The sequence below is a fragment of the Neolamprologus brichardi genome, chromosome 22 (genome assembly GCF_056152115.1).
Source record: "Neolamprologus brichardi isolate AB-2024 chromosome 22, ASM5615211v1, whole genome shotgun sequence".
Classification (NCBI taxonomy): Eukaryota; Metazoa; Chordata; class Actinopteri; order Cichliformes; family Cichlidae; genus Neolamprologus; species Neolamprologus brichardi.
Window position 1 is genome coordinate 6,299,391 of NC_142124.1, and position 24,632 is coordinate 6,324,022.

The following is a 24,632-nucleotide window of genomic DNA, read 5'->3' on the forward strand; positions in this document are numbered from 1 at the left end:
TTGGGGCATGTAATCTGTAATCTGTAATGGAATACATTTTAAAAGTAACCTTCCCAACACTGGTGGTGGGGCTACTCTTTTGCCCCCTGCTGAAATAAGAACTTGTTGATGAAACCAAGGAGATCTATGACTCTATACCTCAGAAAGTTCTGGATGATTATCATGCTCCTGAACCCGTCAAGCATGTAGAGACTGCTGTTCGTCCTCAACTCAACACTTCTGTGAGAGCAAACAATGTGTGTGTCATCCCAGAGACTCTTAAGCCCGTGTCAGCTCAGTTACCTGCTCAGCAGCCACCTTCAGCTAAGTTTACAGTGTTTTCTGCTCAGCAGCCACCTGTAGCCCAGTTAGCCGCCCGGCCTGTAGCCCAGTTAGCCGCCCGGCCTGTAGCCCAGTCGCCTACTCCACCACCACTTTCATCTCAAATTCAGTCACCCGTAGCTCAGGCTTCAACCCCGCTACCCATAGCTCAGTCGCTACCACAATCAGACTTTCTGCAAACTTTGCTACAGTCCATAGCCCAGTCAGTAGCGCAGGTAGTAGAGGAATCATTAACTTTGTCATCAGTTTAGTCAGCCACTCATCTTCACCGTCAGCCAGGGGTCCCAATTGCCTCTGGTCCTGCATCTGCTCCAGCTGGAGGGCCCAAGGAACCTGTCCAGCCTCATGCCACGTCAGCTGGAGGGCCCGAGGAGCCCGTCCACCCTCAAGTCTCGTCAACATCCCCTGCGACTTATACACCGTCACCTGCAGCATCCTCATCAGCTACTTCCACATCGTCACCTGCGGCATCGCCGCCGTCAGGTTCCGCAGCCTCTGTGTCTTCATCCACGTCTAGCTCAGCCTCTGTGTCTTCATCCTTGTCTGGCTCAGCCTCCGTGACTTCGCCTTCACCTGGTCCAGTTTCGGCTCCACCTTCGCCTGGTCCTGTCTCGTCAGCTTCATCCTCGTCTGGTCCTGCCTCGTCTGCTTCAGCCTCGTCTGGCTCAGCGTCGTCTGGTCCTGCGGTAGCCACACAGTCATCAGTTCCAGCTCATCCTGTTCCGCCTCACCTCTGCCTCCTGAGACAGTTCGTCGCCGCCGCTGCCATCGCGGCCGGCCTCCGGACCTGCTCTGTTGCTGCCACTGCCTTCCGCATGGCCGGCCTCCTGATTTGTTTTGTCTACGCCGCCGCCATTACCGTCCACATGGTCGGCCCCCTGAACTTTTCGTGGACTCATGGTTTGACCCTGTGTAGTTTGTTTGGGTTTTTTTTCTGTTTATTTCTGGACTTGTGCTCCTTGTGTTGTGTTTTGTTTCCATTTTTTCCATCAACTGGTAGTCTTTATTAAATAAAGTATGAGTTTGTGCCAACACATGCCAAAGAACCCAACACCTCTAAAAGCAGCTGGTTTCCTTTTATACTCTACCTGATTCAGGCGACCATTCTGGAAAGCACAAGTCTATAAAGTGTGGTGTTTCCAAGAGGTTGATTCTGTTCATCTGGACGTAGAGTTTTCAGTAGGAGAAACATTTTGTCACTCATCCAAGTGACTTCTTCAGTCTCAGCTGACTGCAGGTTTCCCCAACATTATAAACAGTACATTTGCACAATAGCTGAAACCAGCCCACTGAATGAACAATGGGCTGTGAGGTCAGTTACTTCATCATATGCAAATTGTCAAGTCTGGTGTTGGTAAACCAAATGAAAAAAATAAACATCTGCAAAAGCAAACATCGAACCACAATACAACACACACACAATACTTTTGTCACAAGGACACTTAATGGACTGGAGCTGGCATCATTACACCTAAGCTTACTGAGCTACTATCACAAGTTAAATTGTAGCTAATCCATTAATATTAGGGCTGGATTCATGAAACTTTAGCCAAGTGTATATTTTATTTTAAAAAAAATCACAGAAATTTGGATTATTTTTGACTGAAAAGCAAAAGTACAAAAAGCAGAGAAAGAGCAGTGCAGTTTTACTGATATATAAACAGAAACACACAAACCAATGTGTTAAAAACATAACCCACATAACATAACCCACACAACCCTCCAGAATCTCAACTTGAACTAAACTCTAAAATCAAAAACACTCAAACAACAGAGAATAAACATCATCTTCATTAATTAAGAAATAAATCAGATATAAAGTAAAATCTTTTAAAATCTGGAGTTCAGCACAAGTTTGTCTTTTAAATCAAATTTTAAGTAAATGTACAAGATTTAGAAATATATTATTATGATTCCTTTATCACTGAGAGTGAGGGAATCTCAGCATTCATGAGTGATCCAATAATTTACAAGAAAACCCCAGAAACACTAAACTAATATATGTTTGAGTGAAGATGAACACACAAAGGTTTAATTATGATTGTATTGAGACTGCTGTGATGCTTTCATTGTTTCATATTGTTTTTATTGTGTTTTACGTCTCTCCAAGTGGTCACATCTTTGTTAGATTTTTTTTTAAATTGCCTTTTTAAAACTAAAAACAAAAAAATGGTAAATGGCCTGTATTTGTACAGCGCTTTACACATTCGGTCATCCACCCATTCACACACACATTCACACACTGGTGATGGCTACATTGTAGCCACAGCCACCCAACAACATATTCAGAATAATTTAATGCCACCATTATGATGTTTATGTTAAACATTTGCCAACTCATTTTCAAACTCATTTCCATTAAATATTGACTAATAAGCATCTGCAACTATACTTTAGATTTTAGATCTTTTTAACAGATTTTATGATGTGAACAATCAACGAATTCAATGAATTCCAGTTTATGGAGAAGAACGAGCTGACACGTCTTCTCTCATGTTCTCTGTAGAGATAAAAAAGAAATAAAATAAATGTTAGGATTAATCAAATTCACAAATAACCTTTTTACAGTTTCATTAAGATCTAAAATACTCCTGATTCAGTCAAATATTTACTTCATATGTTTCTGAAGGGAATTAACACATTTGTTTTAATTTTGTTAAATAATTTCATGAAACGTTATTTTGAAAGCATCTTTCTCTTCATATGATTTAAAGTTATACTAAAGCACTTTTTTTTGGATATATTTAAACAGGAGATTTTACTACAGCCACTATTTTACATTAGTTTAAAAAGAAAGCTAAAACATGAGACACAAATATGAAGTAACTCACTGTGTGCAGAGCTGTTTGTGGTTTAGGCTCGAGGAAGCATTGGCTCCTGGACTTCACGGCTCTCTGCAGCTGTAGGTCAGAAACACAATGTTAGTCCACATCCTGCTCTCATCTGTCACTTTTACAACAATCAAACACAACAGGAAACAGCCCTGAAAGACTGTTTAGATTAAAGTACAGAAACCCTTTTTAATTTAGTATGGACAGGAGATTAGACGTTTGTCTGAAATAAAAAGGAAAAAATACATCATTTTAATAATTTGTTATAAATGTTAACACATTTTTTTCATGTATTATACATGAATATGTATTATAATTAAAAACAGACACCGGGATTACTCACTAATGTGTTTATAGATATATTCTGACTTTTCCCACAAAATGTGCTCGTGTAAAATTTATAAGTAAAGCAACTGAAGGTAGAGAACGTACACATTTCTAATGCAGGTAAAGGTGTAGCTTAGGATGTGTTTGTTTGGCAGAGTTGATGGTTAAGAAAAGAGAAACAATGTTTGGGTTTCAATAACTGAGTTGGTGGTTATTTTGTTCCCTGACAACCAAACTGTAGCTCAGGTGTAAAAAACATCAAAACAAAAAACAAAAAAACCACAAAGACAGAAAGAAAAATGATGCAGAAAAAGTAAATAACAGACAAGAAGAAAAAGTGAAGTAACTGGACAAAAATCTACAAGTGGGATAATGCAGAGAAATGAAGGGGCAAGTTATGAAACACAACAAGCATGATTAATGAATATCGTTGTAATATATTGAGGATTTAAAAGAGTCTGATCATCCTGCTGGCAGAGAAAGTGTTAAAATACTTTAATATGAACCTGAAGACTCAGCTTACACTGCTTTTGGTTGTTACCTGTTTAATCCTGTGTGCATTGTTTGTTTTCTTTTGAAATGATGTTAATAATGACTTCAATTAAGTCATATTACTCTTACTATCATTATTATTGTTTGCACTATGTCATCATTGTTGTTGCATTATACAAGAAAAATCCAGGAAGTTTGTTTCTCACCTGTCCTTTTTTTGTAAATAATGAGTGCGATCACAGGGATGACAATAAGAACAACCACAGCAACAACATGGATAATCAGGAAGATTCCTGTAGATCACAGAACAAACAAAAGGTGAGAACAAAAAGTTTCCAATCAGATAACAATCATGTACAAGAGCTTATTTTATGGTCACTACATGTTTGTCTCACTAATTTTTGTTTTCATTCCAAAAATAAAAGTTCTGCCATTAAATATAATTTCAATACATTGCCAATAAATTTGAACATAGCAGTGTTTCAAAATATACATTTTCCCCCATTTACTATTTAATCTTCTAAAACTGTCCATTAGTCAGATAATCAGTGGCCACACATGAACATGTTTTATATTCATCAATGTTCAGCAAGGAAAAAATGTGGTGGAAAAACACAACTTGGTCTAAACTGATTTAGGTCTTAAAATTATTCTGACAGAAGCTGAGAGAAAGAAAACCTAAACAAACAAACTTTCTCATCCAACATGAACCACAGGCTATTGCAGTAATTCAAGTGTGTGTTTCCCATGTTTATCACTCATCTGACCCTGATTCCAGACTCACCTTCATTGGTCTTGATCTCTGATTTGTCCAGTTTGGTGACGATGTCCTTGTTCACACCAGAGAGCTGAAACACACATCTGTATCTGTGCCAGTCTTCAGGTTTCACTGATGAGACATTCAGGGCAACACTCATCTGGAAGGTCCCGTCATTGTTGGTGAGAATCTCTCCTTTGTGCACGCCATCATGAAGCTCCACTCCATCTTTTTTCCAGATCATCTCGGCTTTGTTAGGATAGAAACCTGTAGCGTGACAGCTGACCAGAGAGGAGGAAGACTTCTGGAGGAGAGACACTGAGGGACGCTCTGTGGAGTAAAGACAAACAGTTCATTCTTTCTGGTATTTGTGTCAGTGTTGATGGTAAACTTGCACATAAACCACTACATTGGACACTGATGAGTCACTCCATGCCTTGCAGGGTTATAGTTGTTACATATATTGTTATACTGTTATAAAATATTTAAAATATTTAAAAATATATTTTTGTTATGTTATAGTTTTTACACAGTGTATATTAATTATTCATTTGTCAAATTCATAAGTCAAAATGTTTGTTGTAAAACTAAGTAGACATGTAAAAATACTCTTTGAAAAGTACAAATCTTTTTTTCATGCCTTGAGATGAATAAAAATACTCAAGAAAAAAAAGCCCTGATTGAGGTTTTCATAATTCATGCATGAAAAGGTTAATTTAATATCATAGTAAGTAATAAACTGAGACATAAAACTTTTAGTTAACAATCTAATTCTCGGCATAGATTTTACCTGTCCTCATCAGAGAGCTCCTCCCATAGTTCACATACTTCTTCAGCCACTGAGGACACTCCTGGGTGAGGTAGTTCTTATACTGTGCCATCAGAGCTTTCTTATTTCCCCACTTCATCTGTGTCATGACAGCCTGTTGAACAGGAGCGACCCATGTCGCTGTCTTCATGTCAAAGCTCATGAAGTCCTCTCCATCATAACCGTATTGGCGATATCCTTTCACTTCACCTGTCTCATCATCCCATTCACAGCCGTACATCTTCTGGTAAATGTGAACACCTGACAGAAACACAGAGACAAAGACTGCAGTGAACCAGAGAGAGGCTGCACTAAAGTCTTACACTGACACAGAGACGTGATCAACATATAGAGGATCTACATTTATGGCTGCTTTTATCTCAGTGGAAGATTCTAGATTCTAGATTTACTTTCCATCCTCTGAAACTCTGCAGCCGTCATCAGTCCAACAAAATCCTTCCTGTGAGAAACTAAACACCAGACTGTCCTGAGGTTTTTCTAGAGGTGTCTCTGTTTAATATGATCATGTGACATTAATCTAATCTGGAGTTCTACTTACAGTATTTCAGGCTCCAGCAAATGCTTCATGTCATCATTGATGAATATGCAAGAAATACTTTTTGATAAATCAGTTAATTTCTTTTGCTGTGACCTGACAAAAAGGTGAAAAAGGTTCCTCTAAGATTTTACAACCATGTTGTCATTTTTATTACATTTACTAAGAGCAGAGGACTGAAACAATAATTCAGACCTTGAATTTGACTCCATGCTGGGACACTTTGGTGTTTTTCAGCACTGTGACCAGATCAGATTTCGCATTAAAAATATTAAAACATTCACGTTAATGATATTATTGGATGTGTAGCACAGAGATCTGTGAGCGTCTTTGAGTAGGAACCTGAACGCTGCTGATGCTGTGATGAGAGCCGACAGTATACAGGTGAGAGCGACACGAGGAGTCATTCCTGCTTTTATAACATCGCTGCTCTCAAAGCCACGAGAAACGCCTCGGTGCATCATCACAGGTATTTTCTTTATATGAACATGTGGAGTTACACAACATCTAGGTTCAAATTCCACACTTTTCAGTTAAAATTGCTAATCAAGAAATCAGGACGCCGTGAATGTCCATGAAAATCTCACAAAAACACCTCCTTATAGGCGGCAACAAAGTGAATGTGGGATGAGCTGGTGTTGTCTGCACTCCTTTGATTGGAGTGTAGATTAAGTGGAGGAGAAACATGTGGAGGCCCTGCATGAGTCAAGAAAACGCTCACAGCTGTCACTGATAGAGGTGGGCGGGTCGATCCAAATATTGATAGTATTGATACCAACACTAGTATTGTATCCTTCAAGTTCAGTATGTAGCCCGCTAAACTGTGTTAATTATTTCTGTAGTGAGGATTCCCTTTGTCCAACCAAACATCCTACAGCTTACAATTCACAAGCCACTGCTGCACTGTGGTAATGTTCTGTACACAGGCAAAAGACGTCCAACTATCAAACTCGAAAGTTGCATTTTATTGTTTATTTTTCCAGTTTGGAAAGCAATAACAAAGATCCATCTTTGTTCCTACCCGCTGCTTCTCCTGCTCTGGTAAAAAACCATAGGCCCACCCCAGTGCATTCTGGTCCTATACCAGTCCCTTTATATATATATATATATATATATATATATATATATATATATATATATATATATATATATATATATAAATAAAGACCTTACAGTTCTTCCTGGCTGACTTAACAAGATAAACAACAAAACAAAACAAAACAAAGCAAATATTAACCTTGTAAATAACCCAAAAATATAAACAAACCAACAACAAACCCAACAAATTTCAGAATAACAAAAATAAAGAATAAATAGCTCCAACAATTTCTTTGGAAGAATAAACCTCAAACATGCACTATGAAAAATGTCTATGAGACTGAATTTACATCACAGGTCTCCAAAAAACTGAGTTTCAAAAAGCATGAAAGTGTGTTTTGTTGTGTCTAATTATTGTGGAAAGTAACAATCACAGTGATATAGTGGTCATGGCACACTACTCTCCCCCAATTAACTGCCTGAATAACTTAAAATTATTGGAACTGATATTGACAATACTGCCCCTGTTGAAGTGTGAATGTTGAATGTTTTTGTTGAAATGTCCAGGCAAGAATATACATGTTAAATAGTGTCAATTAACTCACAACTATATGATAATTCTTCATAACTAAACAATAAGAACAAGAAGTCTGATGTCCTGTGATCATTATGAAGCTATAATTTGAAATACAATAACGCGTTAAGTTTTTGTACAAAGTATCGGTATCGATCAGTATTGTTGATACCACCCTGAATATTACATAGTCACTGAGAAAAAAGCAAGCTCAGTGACCCGCCAAGAACGCTGCTATTTTCCGCCGCTCATAAATGTTGCGTAGATGAGTGACCAAAGCTGTGTTTAATGACCAAAACAACCTGTGGGTTTTTTCACCGCTCATAGGGAGGCTTTCTGGAAGGGTTCTTGCTGAATTTTATGGCGTCCTGATTTAACGACACCACCTTAATAATCAACCTTCAGCCAGTTTATGGGGAAAATAAGACATTTTAACACTTTACTTTCCTTGATTAGATTTTCAGGTTGTTGTTTATTAATAAAAAAAAAAAAACATTACATTTTTAATCTGGGACCAAAAATATTAAACATCGACTGAAACTCATATTTACTGTCTTATTTTTAAATAGGACAAAAATCAGTGTAAAATTTAGAGAAACTGTTAACTGTTAAACGTCTGTCTGTTAGTTTGTGCTTCTTATTTTTGGTCTACTTCTCACCAAACTGTTGTACTATTGAAGTAAAACTAAAAGTTAAATATTTATTGATTTTCCACAGAGTAGCTTTGAGTTTGTCACCGATTTATTTATTGAACCTCTGCTAATGAAAGATAATCCTGAAAACATTTCCTCATGAAAACAGGCTGAATGTCTGTTTTATTTTCACAAATTCTGATGCATTTAGTTAAATTCATTCATAAAGAGGCCGTGGACAGTGAACGGGTCATTGAGCTGTCTCTACTTTCAGCCTGTTACAAAGTCAACCCTGTTTGATTCTACTTTTTGTATTAAATATAACATCATCATTATTATTATTATTATTATTATTATTATTATTGTTGTTGTTGTTATTGTTATTATTATTATGTGTTTAATGGAATCTGGAAAAACTGCTGTCATAACTGTGACATCACAGCACATTTAACATCTCAGCTAGATGATAAATTATTTCATCGTAAGATGCTGTTGATGGTGTCTGACATATTTTCTTTTTCTATAATTTATTACAACTTCAACTTTAAATATCATGAATTTATCTTCATCATTTGATTATTTTGATCAACTAAACAGTTAAATTATGCCAATTCATACAAACATGATCATTAAAGCTGTTTGAATTAAATTAAAGCTTCACAGACTGTAGTTCTACATTTATTATGAATTATTATGTTAATAATTTTAATCTGTAATCTGAATGAAACATTTAATGTGTGCAAACCTGTTTACTACTGTAAACGAAACACACTGAAAACATTAACAGCAAGTATCAGTAAAAAATGAAACATGAACAAACCTCCAGTTTGGTTGAAGCGAGGCTTTAAAATCTCAATGTTGGCTTTGAAAGACTGCTGGGCGCCCTTATAGAGCCCAGTGTTCCTCTCCCAGTACTGCTGATCTGTGTTCCTGGCAAACCAGTCCTGTTTGGGCTCAGCTTTCTCCGTGTCGCTGTCATAATAATCAATCTGAACATCATCAACCATCCCAACAACCACAAACTCTGGGAAGTTTGAGACTTGAGAGGACGCAGTGTAGAAATACTTCAGAGAGTGGGTCACTGTAAGAAACAGTTAATGTTGTGAGATCTCAGGAACACAGACTAATAAATTCTTTTATTTTTTAAATAACACAATAAGAAAAACTACAGCACATTGAACACATCCTGTAATAATCCTGCTGTCCCTTCAATAAACACAAAATAGATTTATGAATAGATATTCAGTGTTTAATGTCATTTTTCTGACCCTCTTTTCTTCAAAACTTCAAATTCTAGTTTGAACCTGATCATTCACAGAAAGTTTTAAAACTGTTGTTTATCCTGCAGTTTGGTTTAATTCAGTTTTCATGATTGATGGTTTGAACTCATTATAGGTTTTAATTTAACTATATTTTTATTTTGTTTTCATTGTTAAACAAAATACATATTATTTTTAATCTATTTTGTTTTTGTTGCGCAGCGTGACTTCTAAAGTGAGTTGTTCTCTTTTGTATCTCAATTTTTGATATTTCAAATTATATGAATTGATTGAAGCATATCGATGCTTTTTCTTTGTTTATATTATTTTTATAGATTTTTTTAGCTTAAAATTGTTACAGAAAGTTTTACTTCCAATATCTTTGATTGATAATATTATCAATAAAACCAAAGCTAATGTTAGGTAACTTTTATTTGGGGAATATTATCTTAGCAATTGTTATTTTATCTTTTATTCTGTAATCAGAATAAACCATAAAATCTGTTCAGTTATCAAAAGTCAACAATATTTGTGTTAGCTTAAAACTCCCTGCTGGAGATTGTTTATAAATTGCAAAACTTTTCTGGTATTTCTCACTTGCAGCTTCTTATTGATCATTCAGCAGTGATACCAAAATTAGTTCATGCTGGTATGTGTAGTGTATTGGCACTTTACATACATAAACTATCTGATATTATTAAGTAATAATGATTTAATTTGCATCTCAATTGAATTCTATTTTATTTTATTTATACACCTCACAACAAAAGTCACCTCATTGCGCTGTTAATTAAGCAATAACACCAGAAAAACCAGTGAACTTCATATCCGGGTGTAACTATATATACTTAAATGAACTTTAGTTAACTTTAATGAGCAGCTGTTGTGTGAAAATGTTTTAAACCCTCATGAAAATTAAAATGGTACTTAGTTTTTAAAATAAACGTTTTAATTATTGTCACCAGATTATCATCAAACCTCCTCACTGATGTTTTATTTGTTGGACTGTTTGGAGAGACAGCAGAGCCACGAACGGTTTAAACCCGGAAATCATCAAATAGTTTGGGACATAAGTCGCCTCGTTTTAATCTTTGCCTTCATCTAAACTTTAATGTTTATTATTAGTTATTGAAGAGATAAACAGACGATTTAATTATCTGTATAATATAATCAATTGTTTCTAAACATGGACATTATCTACTAGGATCCATTACAACTAAATGTTTAGCGTATACACTACCCTACCTTACCCTAACCCGCAAACAGTCCGTCCATTTGTCTTTCAAATTACATAAATCTGACATATAAAAAGATAAAAATATAACAATAAAACTGACCTGCCGCTGCCCCCTGTATTACCAGGAGAAGAAAGAAGATGAAGGTTTTCTTCTTCTTCTTCATTGTGACCATAAACATCCAAACCTTTAACAGACTTTATGCGCTCGCTTGTCCAGAAAAAGCTAAAATGGAGAACCAGGAGAAACGTCACCATTAGCCTCGATCAGAGCCAATAGGGATTTACTCTGAGAGTAAACGTCACTTAAATCAACGAAACTGAAAGTAAAATATCTTCATATGAACCAGTTTATCACGAAGGGAAGGTTAGTTTCATCTGGTCTTTATAAAGTTTTATGTTATGACAGGTTTAGTTCATGTTATGTTGTGTATACACTGTATAATTTATTTTCTATTCAGTGGATAAAACCTTGTTAAGTTTCTCAGTGGAGTGATTTGTATTCATTTTAAACGCATACACATACACTGATACACACTCATCCCCCCTCCCTTTCCAAACGCCTTCGATGCTTGTCCCCTCCCGGTGCAGATGGCGGGTCGACTGGACCAGCGCAGACATGCTGCAGGACCGGATGCGCTGCCTGCATCGTCTCTCTCTTACCCTTTACCCTTGTCTTGTGTTTCTGTGGTGTACTGACTGTCATGTGCTTTTTGTGCTGGGGTGTTTTTTTCTGTGTTCAAACTGTTCTACCACTAGGAGCTCAGTCTGAGTGGAGTCTTTTTTCTCCTCCTCTCACCTCATGTTGTGTATTTTTGTTTTTTTGTTTTTTCTATCAGCCTACCTCTCTGACATATCTCCCCAATGTGATGTTTGTGTAAAGCAGTTGTTCCCAAACTTTTTTTGTTAGGCCCCCCTTTGTTTTACAAGAAAAATCCCCCCCACCTAACCCCAACCTTTGCACAAACACATCCTCCAACCACACACACCCATATTTTGTCTTCAAACTCCATTGCGGTTTATTTCACACCTCAAACATTTAGTAAACAATTAAACAAATAAAAGTAAAATGCAATAAATTATGAATGAAATACACTACTAACTCTTTTACGCTACGTCCACACACGCAGCTGTTTCTATGTGTTTGGGCCTTTCGTCCACACGTAAACGGCGTTTCAAATCACCGAAAACTGAGATTTTTTAAAACTCCGTTTTTGCGTTTACGTGTGGACGAGGAAAACAGAGTTCGTCACACCACGTCAAAAGTATGTGCCTTTTTTCACGTCACACTGTGCGCCACGTTATTGTTTACATGAGATGAATTTCTACAATGGCAGATAGTCAGATTAAAAGTAATTTGTCTCTATCTTCAGTTTTTACACGCTTCCATACACACACACACAGTTACTGTCCCTCCATTTAGAAAGGCAGAGGCGTCACAGTGTAATTATTTTACGTGTAGTTGTTTTTTTTTCATGTGTAATAATATTCAACATTGCTATCAATACATTTTTCAAAAAATGCCTCTCTGTGCAAAATGGGTTCAAAAACATAAACAGCTGTGGGATACTGTTTGTCCGTGATTTGAACCGGGGGAACAAATCGTGGCAGGATCAGCCTGATATTATTTGTATCCCACTGTAACTTTACTGTATAAAGAGCTAACATCTCCAAAAAGTCAGGAGTAGTTAGTTATTACAAGAAGTGTTTGTGAACTAAAAATCAAGAAAGTGGGATACTGTTTGTCCGTGATTTGGAGAGCCCAGCGCTGCTCCCGAAGCAGGGAAAACTAATTCTGTCGCAGAGACCTACCTTGGCACTTGTGCAGGTGAAGCCAAAGGGAAGATAAGCTTCACCATATTTTCTAGTCTTTGGCTTGGAAGGAGGTTGGTTTGGGTTTGTATGGGAGCCCCGTCAAAAATCTGTCAATTATGCCCCCCCTTTTTTCCCCTTTTCATCCCGTGCCCCCTCCTAGGGGGCGGGCCCCACACTTGGGGAACCTCTGGTGTAAAGTATGTTTGGTCAGAGGGTTCCTTTGTAAGTGCGCATGCGCCATTAGAGTGCTGCCTGCTGTAACCCATAATTTCCTTTGGGATTAATAAAGTATTTCTGATTCTGAAATTTAATGAAAATCCAAAGACATAAAACCCAAACACAAAGAATCAAAACATGTACTTAAACACAAACATTGGATAACATCAGCTCTTTCCTGTTAAATGCTGATGTGTTATAAATGCTGGAAAGAAACTTTAAAGGACTGCAGATATTTGAGCATCCGACACTGTTTTATTCCTTATCTGCTTTTTCTGTCTATAAGTTCTCATTTATCAGCTTTGAATCACTTAATAATTGTTATACAGTTTAGGTTCAAATTAATGTGAATGTTACAGTCACAAAAAAAGCAACACTGGCTGTATCCCAATTCAGGGTCTGCAGCCTTAAAGGCCGCATTTTAAGGCCGATTACATCACATCGACGCGATGAAGGCTGTCCCCCTTCATTTCCCCAGATTTGAAGACTGGGTCCAGTGTAGACTTCGGGGGTGTCCAAAACCATGGGCTGCATCCTCCTGAGGACGCATTTGTAGGCTGATTACGCCAGGCGATGACGGCTGTCCAAAACCGTAGACTCCTCCGAATCCAGGAGACAAATGCATGGCCCACTGTATCCCAGAATTCATAGCTCGGCCCAGCCAATTCCAGTTTCCAACAATAGCGGCTGCTACTTAGTTTTAATATTACTCTTATTATTCTTTCTGGGACACAAAATAAACTTTTAACATATTTTCAGGCGAGAAAGTAGCTGTGTGAACTTTAATTATCTGCTCGGTTTATCAAGACATAACATATTTGCAAAAGTGCTCCGACATTTTCGGAGACGTCTGTTATCCACCAGCTTGATAGCTAGCTGGGAGGTCAAGGGTCACTAGAGCCGGCGAGAACTGCGAACTCCTAGCACATCGTTTTAAGATCACAGTCTTTCGCTACTCAGGTTAAACGTGATTTATAAGTCATTTAGATAATCCAAAAAGGTTATTGTTTGGCTTTTTTTCAGTGTTTTATTTGTTTGTAAGTAAATCGGTTTGGCTGAGATCAAAGTTATTAGATTAGATAAAATAAAACTTTGTTTTTCACACAGCTGAATAAACGTCAAACAGAAAACTAATTAAACAGAAGTGTGAGATGGTCGAGAATTTACGCCAGTGTCCTGTTATAGTTTAGATAGCAAGGAGCAGACGGCTGAGTTTATTAAACTCCACCGAGACAGCGGTGACGCAAATCTGAAAGCTAGACCGTCCAATAGAGATCGACGGACTACGTGACTTTCGCACATTGCATTGTAGGTACGAGTGGCAGCAAAATCAAAACACTGCATCAAGCGCTAGCATTTACAGCACCGGTAATCATTAATTCTGTGGTTTTAATCCCTACTTGCATTTTATTTGCCCCAAAAACAGTTATGTACAAAACGAAGGAGAACACGGCAGGTCTGTACAAAAACAGACTCGACGAAAAGGCAAAAAAAGGTGTGAGAAAAAAATCAAAGGCGTGAAAAGCTTAGACCCACATACAGCATACAGAGTGGACTAAAGACGTTAGCGTGCTGCCCAACTTTCATCACACTCATATTTATAATTATATGGTCCTATGTGTGAGTGCATACACTTACAAAATGTTTAGTAAATTCAGATCCCTACAACAAGCCCAGGTCCAGTTTACTTTGGTGTGTCTATTTTCTGATTTGGACTATTTCATTTTACAGCGGTCGTTAAAATTGTCTTTATCTCTTGTACAGGCCAACACAATCTATTTGTCTTTTCAGGCTGTAGTATTACACAACATTTTCAGTTCCAATAGAAATAAAATAAGTGTTTCATAATTCATTCAATTTATTGTCTTTATTTATAACTGGTTTATTGTTTCATTTTATTATAGAATCTTACAAGAAAGAGGCAAAATTGTGTTCCATTGGGCTTTATTAACACTGCAAAAAAAACCAAAACAACATACTGGAAAACAGTTATTCATCACTTGATTGCTTCAATACAACACTTGGGCACATATTTGTGAGCGCACATGAAACAGCGACTATCTTATCCAGCAAAGTCATGTTTTCACCTTCATCGGCACCACTAAACCTAGACGTAGGTTTGGTGTACTTTGAGCGTAGAAAGCCTTTAACTCGTTCAACATGGATCCTGACGTGTGCAAGTTTTCGTGTCTCTTCTACATCTTTACTTGTAGCTGACTACGACTCCGGGTAAATGCTGGTATTTTTAAAGTGGTACACACAGGCAACACTTCCCTTAATATCAAAACCCCCGTCTGCGAGCTCTATGTCCCCAGGTGAAAGCTTCCATAGAAAGCCAGATGTTTCAGCTATACGTTTGTCACTGGTACACCCTCCCCATCCTTTAGAAATGTAAGAGATGGTCCCTTGTGGTGTGATGCCTATGAGGTATTTCATTGTGTGCCTACTTTTGTATGTGGAATATGTCTCTGCTGAAACAGTCAATAATAACTGTCACACGGTCACCAAACATCTCAACATACTGGCATGTATGCAATGTCTTTTAGGCCAGTGCACAAATGGGCTGAGGTGAGCATAGAGTACATTTACAGTAATGTTAAACACAGTGGATGTAGTTGTCCAGCTAATATCAAAGAGGTGTGCAACATGCTCAAGTGGTAAGTTTAGTCTTAAACGCATGAGAGTCAACAAGAACATCTGAAAATGAGAAATTTTTCTGTCAGTATCTGGTAAGCTGGGGCAAATTTGTTGTAGCGCCCTCATTAGCAAAGCAAAAGACAAACTTCACCTTAGAGTTGTTGTCTTTCAGGAAGTCCTTCTCTTTGGACAGTTCTTGTTTCCTCCTGCAGGTGTGCTATTTCTTTTAACCTTAGAGAACACATTTTACACTTGGATCTCTGCTGCAGTTTCAGTAGTGACTGGTGCTGAAAAAAAACACATACATACAGAAAAAGACAAGTTTATTTAGTTGCAAAAAACAAGACAAAGTATTTAAACACCACCAGACTTGGCACAACACACTAGTTAAATAATATTTGATTTACAGAATTTGACTTTTACACAAAGTAATCAAACAGGCACATTTCTATTTTGGCATTTAAAACTTGACTTGGACCTGTGACCCATACAATTTTAAAATAATTACATTTAAAGCAAATGACCGTGATGAAAAATCTAAGTAAAACATAGACAGCAAAAACAGTAAGTTACTTGTAACTTTGAAGTGAACTATCCACAGTTGCCAAAGAGGAAAATAGTTAAGCTAAACACAGGTAAACACAGTGGGAAAGTACAATATTTTTACTGAAGATGAAAGACTGAAAGATTTATTAGGCTGTGTTTTGAGTTTTGTTCAAAAAAGAATGACTTCATATAGGAAAAACATATATATCACATATGCAGGACACCTTAAGCTAGGTTTTTAATTAAGCAGCAAGGCAGAACAAAATCAGGGCTGTATCAAGACATGAGGACTAAACCCCAATTCAACCAGACCCAGACCTAACCCGGAATTAACACAGGACTACAACAATTAAAAATCAGGACTACTTTAGGACTTAACCAAGACAGAACCAGAGTCAAAACACTGAAAATCATCATAGACCTGCACTACACTTATTTTTTAATTCTACCAAAGTCCATTATATATAGATTCAGAAAAGTTTAGCCTCGTTGTGCAAACAAGCCTGCATAACTTAATAAATATAGAATTTGAAAAATAACAAACCTAAAAAGTTACACTAGGCACTAGATAGATGTTCTGATGAGTTTTGGCAAACAACCATTTGACTAACACGTCTGTCTCACCTGCTCTCTCTCCCTCTCTGCTCCTCTCTCTCCCTCTTTGTTCTGACAATCAAGCCAAACACCAACATCATCAAATATACAGTGGAAACCAGATATTTACATACTCTTCAGATAAAAACACAAACACTTTTTTAATTGTAACATCAAATCAGACTAAATGTTTATTTTTTATAGATTGATAAATATAAAAAACACATTTGTTAAATTTAAGCGCAAAGAGAGAAACTATCTGTGACTCTTTGTGCTCCTTTTTTTTTTTTTTTTTTTCCCGTATTGTTTTTCATGTCCCCCTACACCAGCAATAAAGCCGTGTTTCTGAGTTTACCTTTGTCTCTGCGAGTTTGCGTTTGGGTCCTTCTCTTGCCTGCACACAGCCGTATTGTGACAGACTCACTATGTACAGAATTGTGATTTAAAACATTGGAATCATTTTCTGCCGGACCTCAGGGTTCTCAACAGCTGGAAAAGTTCAAAAATACATTTTTAATCCACAACCCTTACAAATCATGATTATTTTTTTTTAATCTACAGATTGCATAGATAATCAAAGAAAACTCAATTTAATTTTTTTTTTGTAAGTAATAAAATAGCAGAACTTAACTAAACTACTACAACAAACTCACTTTCAATTCAATTCAGTTTTTTTATACAAATCACAACAACAGTCAGTCCAAGGAGCTTTATATTGTAAGGTAGACGCTACAATAATACATACAGAGAAACACCCAACAATCATGACCCCCCTATGAGCAAGCAGTTTGGCAACAGTGGAAAGGAAAAACAGGAAGAAACGTTCGGCAGAACCAGGCTCAGGGAGGGCGGGTGAAAGCAAGAAGACAGGATAGAAGACATGCTGTGGAAGAGAGCTAGTGATTAATAACAAGTATGATTCAATGTTGTTTTTGAAAAGTAATAAAATCACAAAACTATACAAAAAGGTGTGAAAGAAATTAATTTGGGGGAGAATATTTTTCTATAAATAACATTATAAAATGATTTATAAATTATAACAGATCCCCCCCCCCCCCAAAAAAAAAGAAAAAAGAAGCAAACTTCTCATTATAGAAAATAATGTCATGGTGTTTAAATTAAATTAATTTAGGATCTACCTATGATTGATGTCATTTCTGAGTAAAAAACACAAAATCAAACCATAAAAAACATTTAACATAAACAGGCTTACAAATTTAACAATATTTAAAAACCAGAAATCTGAACTGCCGTAACATACCAACATCCTACATGAGATATGTAAATCCAAAGTCTACTTCATTTTAACTCTTTTAGAGTTATGAGTAATTTACCTGCATTAACGAAGAAAACAAACACCTTTGTCTACATTCATACAAATGTTCTCTGGCTGATCGCTGCTGATATGTGATTCACAAAGCTGCATCAGGTCTCTTCAGGCGTGTACTGTGATGTCCCAGAAAGTTGATTCTTGTTAATAGAAAGTTAATAGAAATTCCAGCAGTTCCAACTGCTTCACCATATCCGACACCAGTTCCACAACCAAGTCCAGGGCCAGTCTCCATGGGATCCTTCTGTCCTATCCATCCTGTGGCTCTCCTGAAGCTCTGCTTTCTTAATGCTTGTGCCACTTCTGTGCATGCTCTGTGACTCCTTCATGACTGCCCTCACCTCCTATCTTTTATGCAGAGTGAACAGGTGTAGATGATTTCTTTGATTAAAATGTGCTTAGGAAGTAGAAACATTTTAAAATACAAGCTGCAAAATATATACAAACATGCATAAAACCATACTATAAACCTGAACCAATAGAAAACACAGAATAAAACATTAAAACAACTACAACAAACTCACTGTGTGCAGGATAGTGAGTTAAGTGGAACATTGGAATCATGTTCTCCCAGACCTCAGGGTTCTCAACAGCTGGAAAATTTAAAAAAAAAAAAAATACATTTTAATTCACAACCATTACACATCATGAAAAAATTTAATCTACAAATTGCATAAATGATCAAAAAAACATAATTTAAAAAAAATTACTTACGACATGGAGGTCGTTTCTCTGTAATACACAAAATAAATAAATAAAATGTTTTAAAAAGTTTAAAAAGTAGTTAAAAAATTACGTATTGTTAAATGTATTTTCCTCTGATTTTGTTCTTTGTTAGTCATATTCCCAATAAACTGTGGCTTGTAACCTACAGTATTTACTGCCAGATGAAATAGGATTTAGTTTCCTGGAAATTCAAGTTTGTTCCACTTTTCCAATGCGAATAAAACATTAACTCAAAGACTTTTGAAATACAAAAAATTATACAAGGTTTCTGCTTCAGTTTCTCACCGTTTCTCTTTTTGTAAATAATGAATCCAGTCACGGTGATCACAACAAAAACAATGACTACAACAACGATGAAAAACTCTATCCGGAGAAGGTTTTCTGCAGATTAAAGAATGAACAAATAAAATCCTAAATGGATGAACCAGGTAAGAAAACAACAACAACAACAATAAAACTGATAACAATAGTCTACACAGACTGTTCAGCCTGTTTAAAATCACCATACATTTTCTTCTGTTGTTGTTCTGAATTTATTTACTGTGTCTATGTTTATTTATCCATGTTTGGCTTTGATTCTTTGCCTCACATGTTCCTTCAAAATATATTAGCATAGTCAGACCTTTGCACTATAGTCCTTTTTACATGTGAACAAACTTCATTGATAAACTTGATTGGGATCATTTTATTTAAAATAGCCTTAATTTTTGACCCATTAATTACAACTTACTTACTTCTAAAACTGTCCAGTGATTATGTAAATACAGTGGCTATAATTTCTTTATTTTGGATGCTCAATACAAATATCAAACATTATGTGGAAATAAAAGCACTAAAATAGGAGTCTTCACACACCCCTGTTCTCTGTTGCCTGTTGGGGCGATTGGGGTCTGGAATGTGGGGCCTCCCTGCTGCTGTGGACTCGGGGCAGTCTGCTTCTCTCCACCCCAGGGAAAAGGGTAACACTACCTGGGTCTGGGTGCAGTTTCCCCCTCCAGGGGCACGAGTACCTTGTGCTTTAGTTTTACGCTTGGGGAGTGTGATTGTGTGTACAGTGTCTCTTTATGTCTGTCTCCACGTTGGGTGAGTGTTCAGTAATTGCATATGAGCGCATGAGGGTGGGAATGGATGTTTGTATCTGTGCGTGCCTGTTTGTTTGTGTCTATATGTCAGGTCGGGTATCAGACACCACCTCTCTAGGGTCAACAGGACTTGGTGCCCTGAGTCTTTGATTTTATTTATTTTCTGCTGTGTTTTACTTGCATCTATTTGAAAGAGTGAGTGTAAACACACACACACAAAAATTATGTGCTGGAATGTGCAGAAAATAGGTTTAAATGTTAAACAAATTTCTTCCAGTCAGAGAATGTTGGATATAATTTAATTTTTGCTCGATGAATAAAGTTAAAAGATTAAAACTAATAAAACAAGTTTTAAAAAGGAGACTTTTCCATTTGATTACATTTTATATGATGGATTATGCAGAAAAAGTAGAATTGGGCTGAAAGATCTATTGTTTCATTACATATTCAGGTTGTGTATCAGGCACGTGCAGAGGGGGGGGGCTAGAGGGGCTTGAGCACCCGCCCCTTTCCTGATGGGTGCCCAAAGTGCCCTTTTGTTGAAGCAACTTTTAAATTTTTTTTTTTTTTTTTTTTTTTTTTATGTGTGTGTGCGTGCGGAGTCCTGTCTGTGCCCCTCAACAATAATATTTAACTATTAATCACAGTTTTGCTAAATAAAAGGATCTGGCTTGCATCAGTCACATGATCACATTTAACCAATGATCGCCCTTGACGGCAGAACGCGCTGGTTACGAGCCGGGAACGAGCTCACAAAGAGCACGCGCATTTTTTGCGGTCCGGAGCTGTAGGAGAAACACAAATTAACTCAGAGACACAGACTGATGCGACAAAACCAGTAAGTAGGTGTACAGCGTACACTGTAGTCTAAAGCACACAGGAGTATTAGCTTATTACGTACACGTTGGTAAGCTGTCTTGTTGTAACTGACGAACTGAAACAAACGAGCGTGCTGTGTGTGCAACAGCGCAACAAACATTACCTGTCCTTTTATTAACTGCACAAGTAGTGCTGGTCATAGCTGCTGGCTACTTGTGTAAGGCTGTCATGGGTCTGTAGCTCTGTCACCGTTTTAGGGAACATATTTAGTTTTAAAGTATTTAGAACATATTTAGTTTTAAAGTAAGTTTCTGGGCTTTTTCTGCCTTTCTGGGGGGATTATATTTCACTAAAAACGATCTAATATGCATGTCCACATAATTATGCATTATTATAATTATAATATATTAAAAAACACACGCTGTATTTTAAAGAACATACATTAAGAAGCAGATTATATTAGATTTATATTTTAAATAAGACAAAATTTGGATTTTACAGCAGTAAAATGATTGTATCTCTACAGTTTAAAAATGTAATAAGCTTTGCCCTGCACAGAGTGGATAGTGAAACAAATGGAATCATCATAAATACATTATTTCATATTTATTACTTCCCCCTCCTCACTGCTTTATTATTGTAGCTCTAGTAATAAATAATATTGTAAGGATTCTGGATCAGCACCATATGGTATATACAGTATTCTGAAGAAGGTCTAAAATGTCACTGTGTGTGCGTGCATGTGTGTGTTTTATTTAGATGGATTTTTTTAAATTATTACTTACGATATAACATTGTCCAGACATGGCTGGTAAGGACATGAGGAGGAAACAGTAGGAGCTGTGTGAGGCTACTAAAGGCAGAGCTATAACATTTTTCTGTCATCATTTAATTATAGATTAAGTGCAAGAGTTGTTAGGTGTGGATAATTAGATTATAGTTTATAGCAATAGCAAGTTGTGCCTTGTTCTCAGATAGACAGCAAGTGGAGAGTGATATATGAAATGATGGGATGGAAGGAAGAAGAGAAGCAAAGAGTGATTCACAGGCAGAGCCTAATTTATTTCTCACAGTTTTTTGTGTCCTTATGGTTCCAAGCGCTGTCACCAATCTTTGCATTTTGTTATTATCTCATGACACTTGTTTAATCAGCTACCATCTCTCCTATGGACTTTTTAATGTCTACAGTCTCAGATCAACACAGCCCTGCCCTCCAGCACTATCAGCAGCAACCCCTCAACAGCAACATTGTACCCATCAGGTAAAACATCGGCTATGTTTGCTTTGCCTTGTTGCCCATATTAGATTCTTGATGAATGTGTGTTGTTGTTATTCAGCCTGGTTCAATGTGCCCCTTTTTAACTTTGAGCACCCGCCCCTTTAAAAGTCTCTGTACGGCCCTGCTCATATGAAAGAATAAAGTTACGTTGAAACCAAGAACACCATTGTTTTTCTTGTGACATTACCAATAAGTTTGATGTGTCACATGACCCTCTTCCTATTGAAAAAACAAAAGTTGTATCCAAGATGGCCGACTTCTAAATGGCCACCATGGTCACCATCCATCTTGAGGAGTTTGCCCCCTCACATATACTAATGTGCCACAAACAGGACTTTAATATCACCAACCATTCCCATGTTATTACGGTGTGTCCATATAAATGGCCCACCCTGTACATCAGCATCTGATCTAACCTATTTTTAGCAGTCACATACAGTGGTATGCAAAGGTTTGGTTATCCCTGATCACTTCCATGATTTTTCTTCATAAATCATTGGTTGTTTGAATCAGCAATTTCAGTTAAATATATCATACAGCATAATAACACAATGATATTTGAGAAGTGAAATGAAGTTTTTAGGATTTACAGAAAGTGTGCAATAGTTACTTAAACAAAATTAGGCAGGTGCATAAATTTGGGCACCCTTATTGTTTTATTGATTTAAATACCTTTAGCACTGATTACAGTGCTAAAGTTTGTTTGGTGAATCCAATCATGAGAGAGGGTATTTATGGTGGCCAATTGCAAGTTTTTCTCCTCTTTGCATCTTCTCTGAAGAGTGGCAACATGGGAGCCTCAAAACAACTCTCAAATGACCTGAAAACAAAGATTGTTTAACATCATGGTTTAGGGGAAGTATACAAAAAGCTATCTCTGAGATTTCAGCTGTTAGCTTCCACTGAGAGGAACATAGTGAGGAAATGGGAGACCACAGGCACAGTTCTAGTTAAGGCCCAAAGTGACAGGTCAAGGAAAATCTTAGATAAGCAGAGGCAAAGGATGGTGAGAACTGTCCAGTTCCAAAGACTTGCAACATCATCTTGCTGCAGATGTGTCACTGTGCATCGTTCAATTATTAAGCGCACTTTGCACAAGGAGATGCTGTAATGGAGAGTAATGCAGAAGAAGCCTTTTCTGTGCAAATGCCACAAACAGAGTCGTTTGAGGTTTGCTAAAGCACATTTGGACAAGCCAGCTTCATTTTGGAATAAGGTGCTGTGGACTGATGAAACTAAAATTGAGTTATTTAGACATAACAAGAGGCGGTATGCATGGAGGAAACAGAACACAGCATTCCAAGAGAAACACTTGCTACCCACAGTAAAATGTGGTGATGGTTCCATCATGCTGTGGGGCTGTGTGGCCAGTGCAGGGACTGGGAATCTTGTTAAAGTTGAGGGACACATGGATTCCACTCAGTATCAGCAGATTCTTGAGAACAATGTTGAAGAATCAGTCACAAAGTTGAAGTTTGGCCAGGGCTGGATATTTCAACAAGACAACGACCCTAAACACTGCTCAAAGTCTACTAAGGCATTCATGCAGAGTAACAAGTACAACGTTCTGGAACGGCCATCTCAGTCCCCAGACCTGAATATTATTGAAAATCTGTGGTGTGACTTAAAGCGGGCTGTCCATGCTGGGAAACCATCAAACCTGACTGAACTGGAGATGTTTTGTAAAGACGAAAGGGCCAAAAAACCTTCAGCCAGAATCCAGACTCTCATTGGAAGCTATAGGAAGCATTTAGAGGCTGTTATTTCTGCAAAAGGAGGATCTACTAAATATTGATGTAATATTTCTGTTGGGGTGCCCAAATTTATGCACCTGCCTAATTTAGTTTAAGTAACTATTGCACACTTTCTGTAAATCCTATAAACTTCTTTTCACTTCTCAAATATCATTATGTTTGTCTGCTGTATGATATATTTAACTGAAATTGCTGATCCAAACAACCAATGATTTATGAAGAAAAATCATGGAAATTATCAGGGGTGCCCAAACTTTTGCATATCACTGTACTAACAGCTAATATCACATCTTTACCACAGATAAACTTAGACAGACAGCAAAATCAGGTATTTACATGTTTTGTTTGTTAGATTTTTTTTATTAATCCCAGTTTAACTCCATCTGAGAAATACACTGGGATGAGATGGAGTTAAACCAAGAAGCGAGCTCTATATGTAGTACTAAAGCAGACACAGATTTCGCTTTTTTTTAATAGTGACCTCAGGCTGAAAAATCCTATCCAATCAGAACTGACCCAAGTGGTTTTACAGAGAGTTTTGCCAGTAAGCACTGACACATTATTACACTTCCTGATATTCTGGATGAAAAGTGTTTGAATTAAGTCATGTGAGATGAGAAATGAGACCTCAGAATATAAAGTACTTTCTAATTTTGTAAATGTTTACAGTTTCTTTTCCTTAAATATTAAAATATTGTTCCAGGCAAGGTCATCATCTTTGGATACTTCAACATTTAAGCATAATGTAGATTTATCTACAGAAATTTTTTCTTAAATAATTTTAAAAAGTTTCTTTCAGAGTACAAATAAATAAATTTGATTATAATAAATGTTTTAATTTCTAATATAGCTGCTTTTTTGTTGCAAAAGATTTTGTTAGCCAGAACCATTTAGAGTTTACAGAGACTAAAAATAACAGTAAAAATTTTTTCCAATGCTTTAAGAAAGATTTTTTTAAAGCTTTGGTGCAGCTCACTGTGCTCAGGTTTTTTTTTGTCATTCAGC

The 24,632-nt window shown here is 36.9% G+C and overlaps 1 protein-coding gene and 1 pseudogene across 1 annotated transcript; both read right to left on the reverse strand.

The window, feature by feature from the left end:
- Nucleotides 1–3,174: 3,174 nt before the first annotated feature.
- Nucleotides 3,175–11,047, reverse strand: LOC102786841 (class I histocompatibility antigen, F10 alpha chain-like). Its single transcript, XM_087834721.1, has 6 exons — nt 10,933–11,047; nt 9,157–9,417; nt 5,519–5,797; nt 4,756–5,058; nt 4,168–4,264; nt 3,175–3,229 (listed from the first exon to the last, which is right to left on the reverse strand). Exons 1-6 carry the CDS (start codon nt 11,009–11,011, stop codon nt 3,175–3,177), a joined length of 1,074 nt encoding a protein of 357 aa, XP_087690847.1. The 5' UTR covers nt 11,012–11,047.
- A 3,802-nt stretch (nt 11,048–14,849) lies between these two features.
- On the reverse strand, nt 14,850–15,742 carry LOC148096664 (uncharacterized; annotated as a pseudogene).
- Between the last annotated feature and the right edge of the window lie 8,890 nt (nt 15,743–24,632).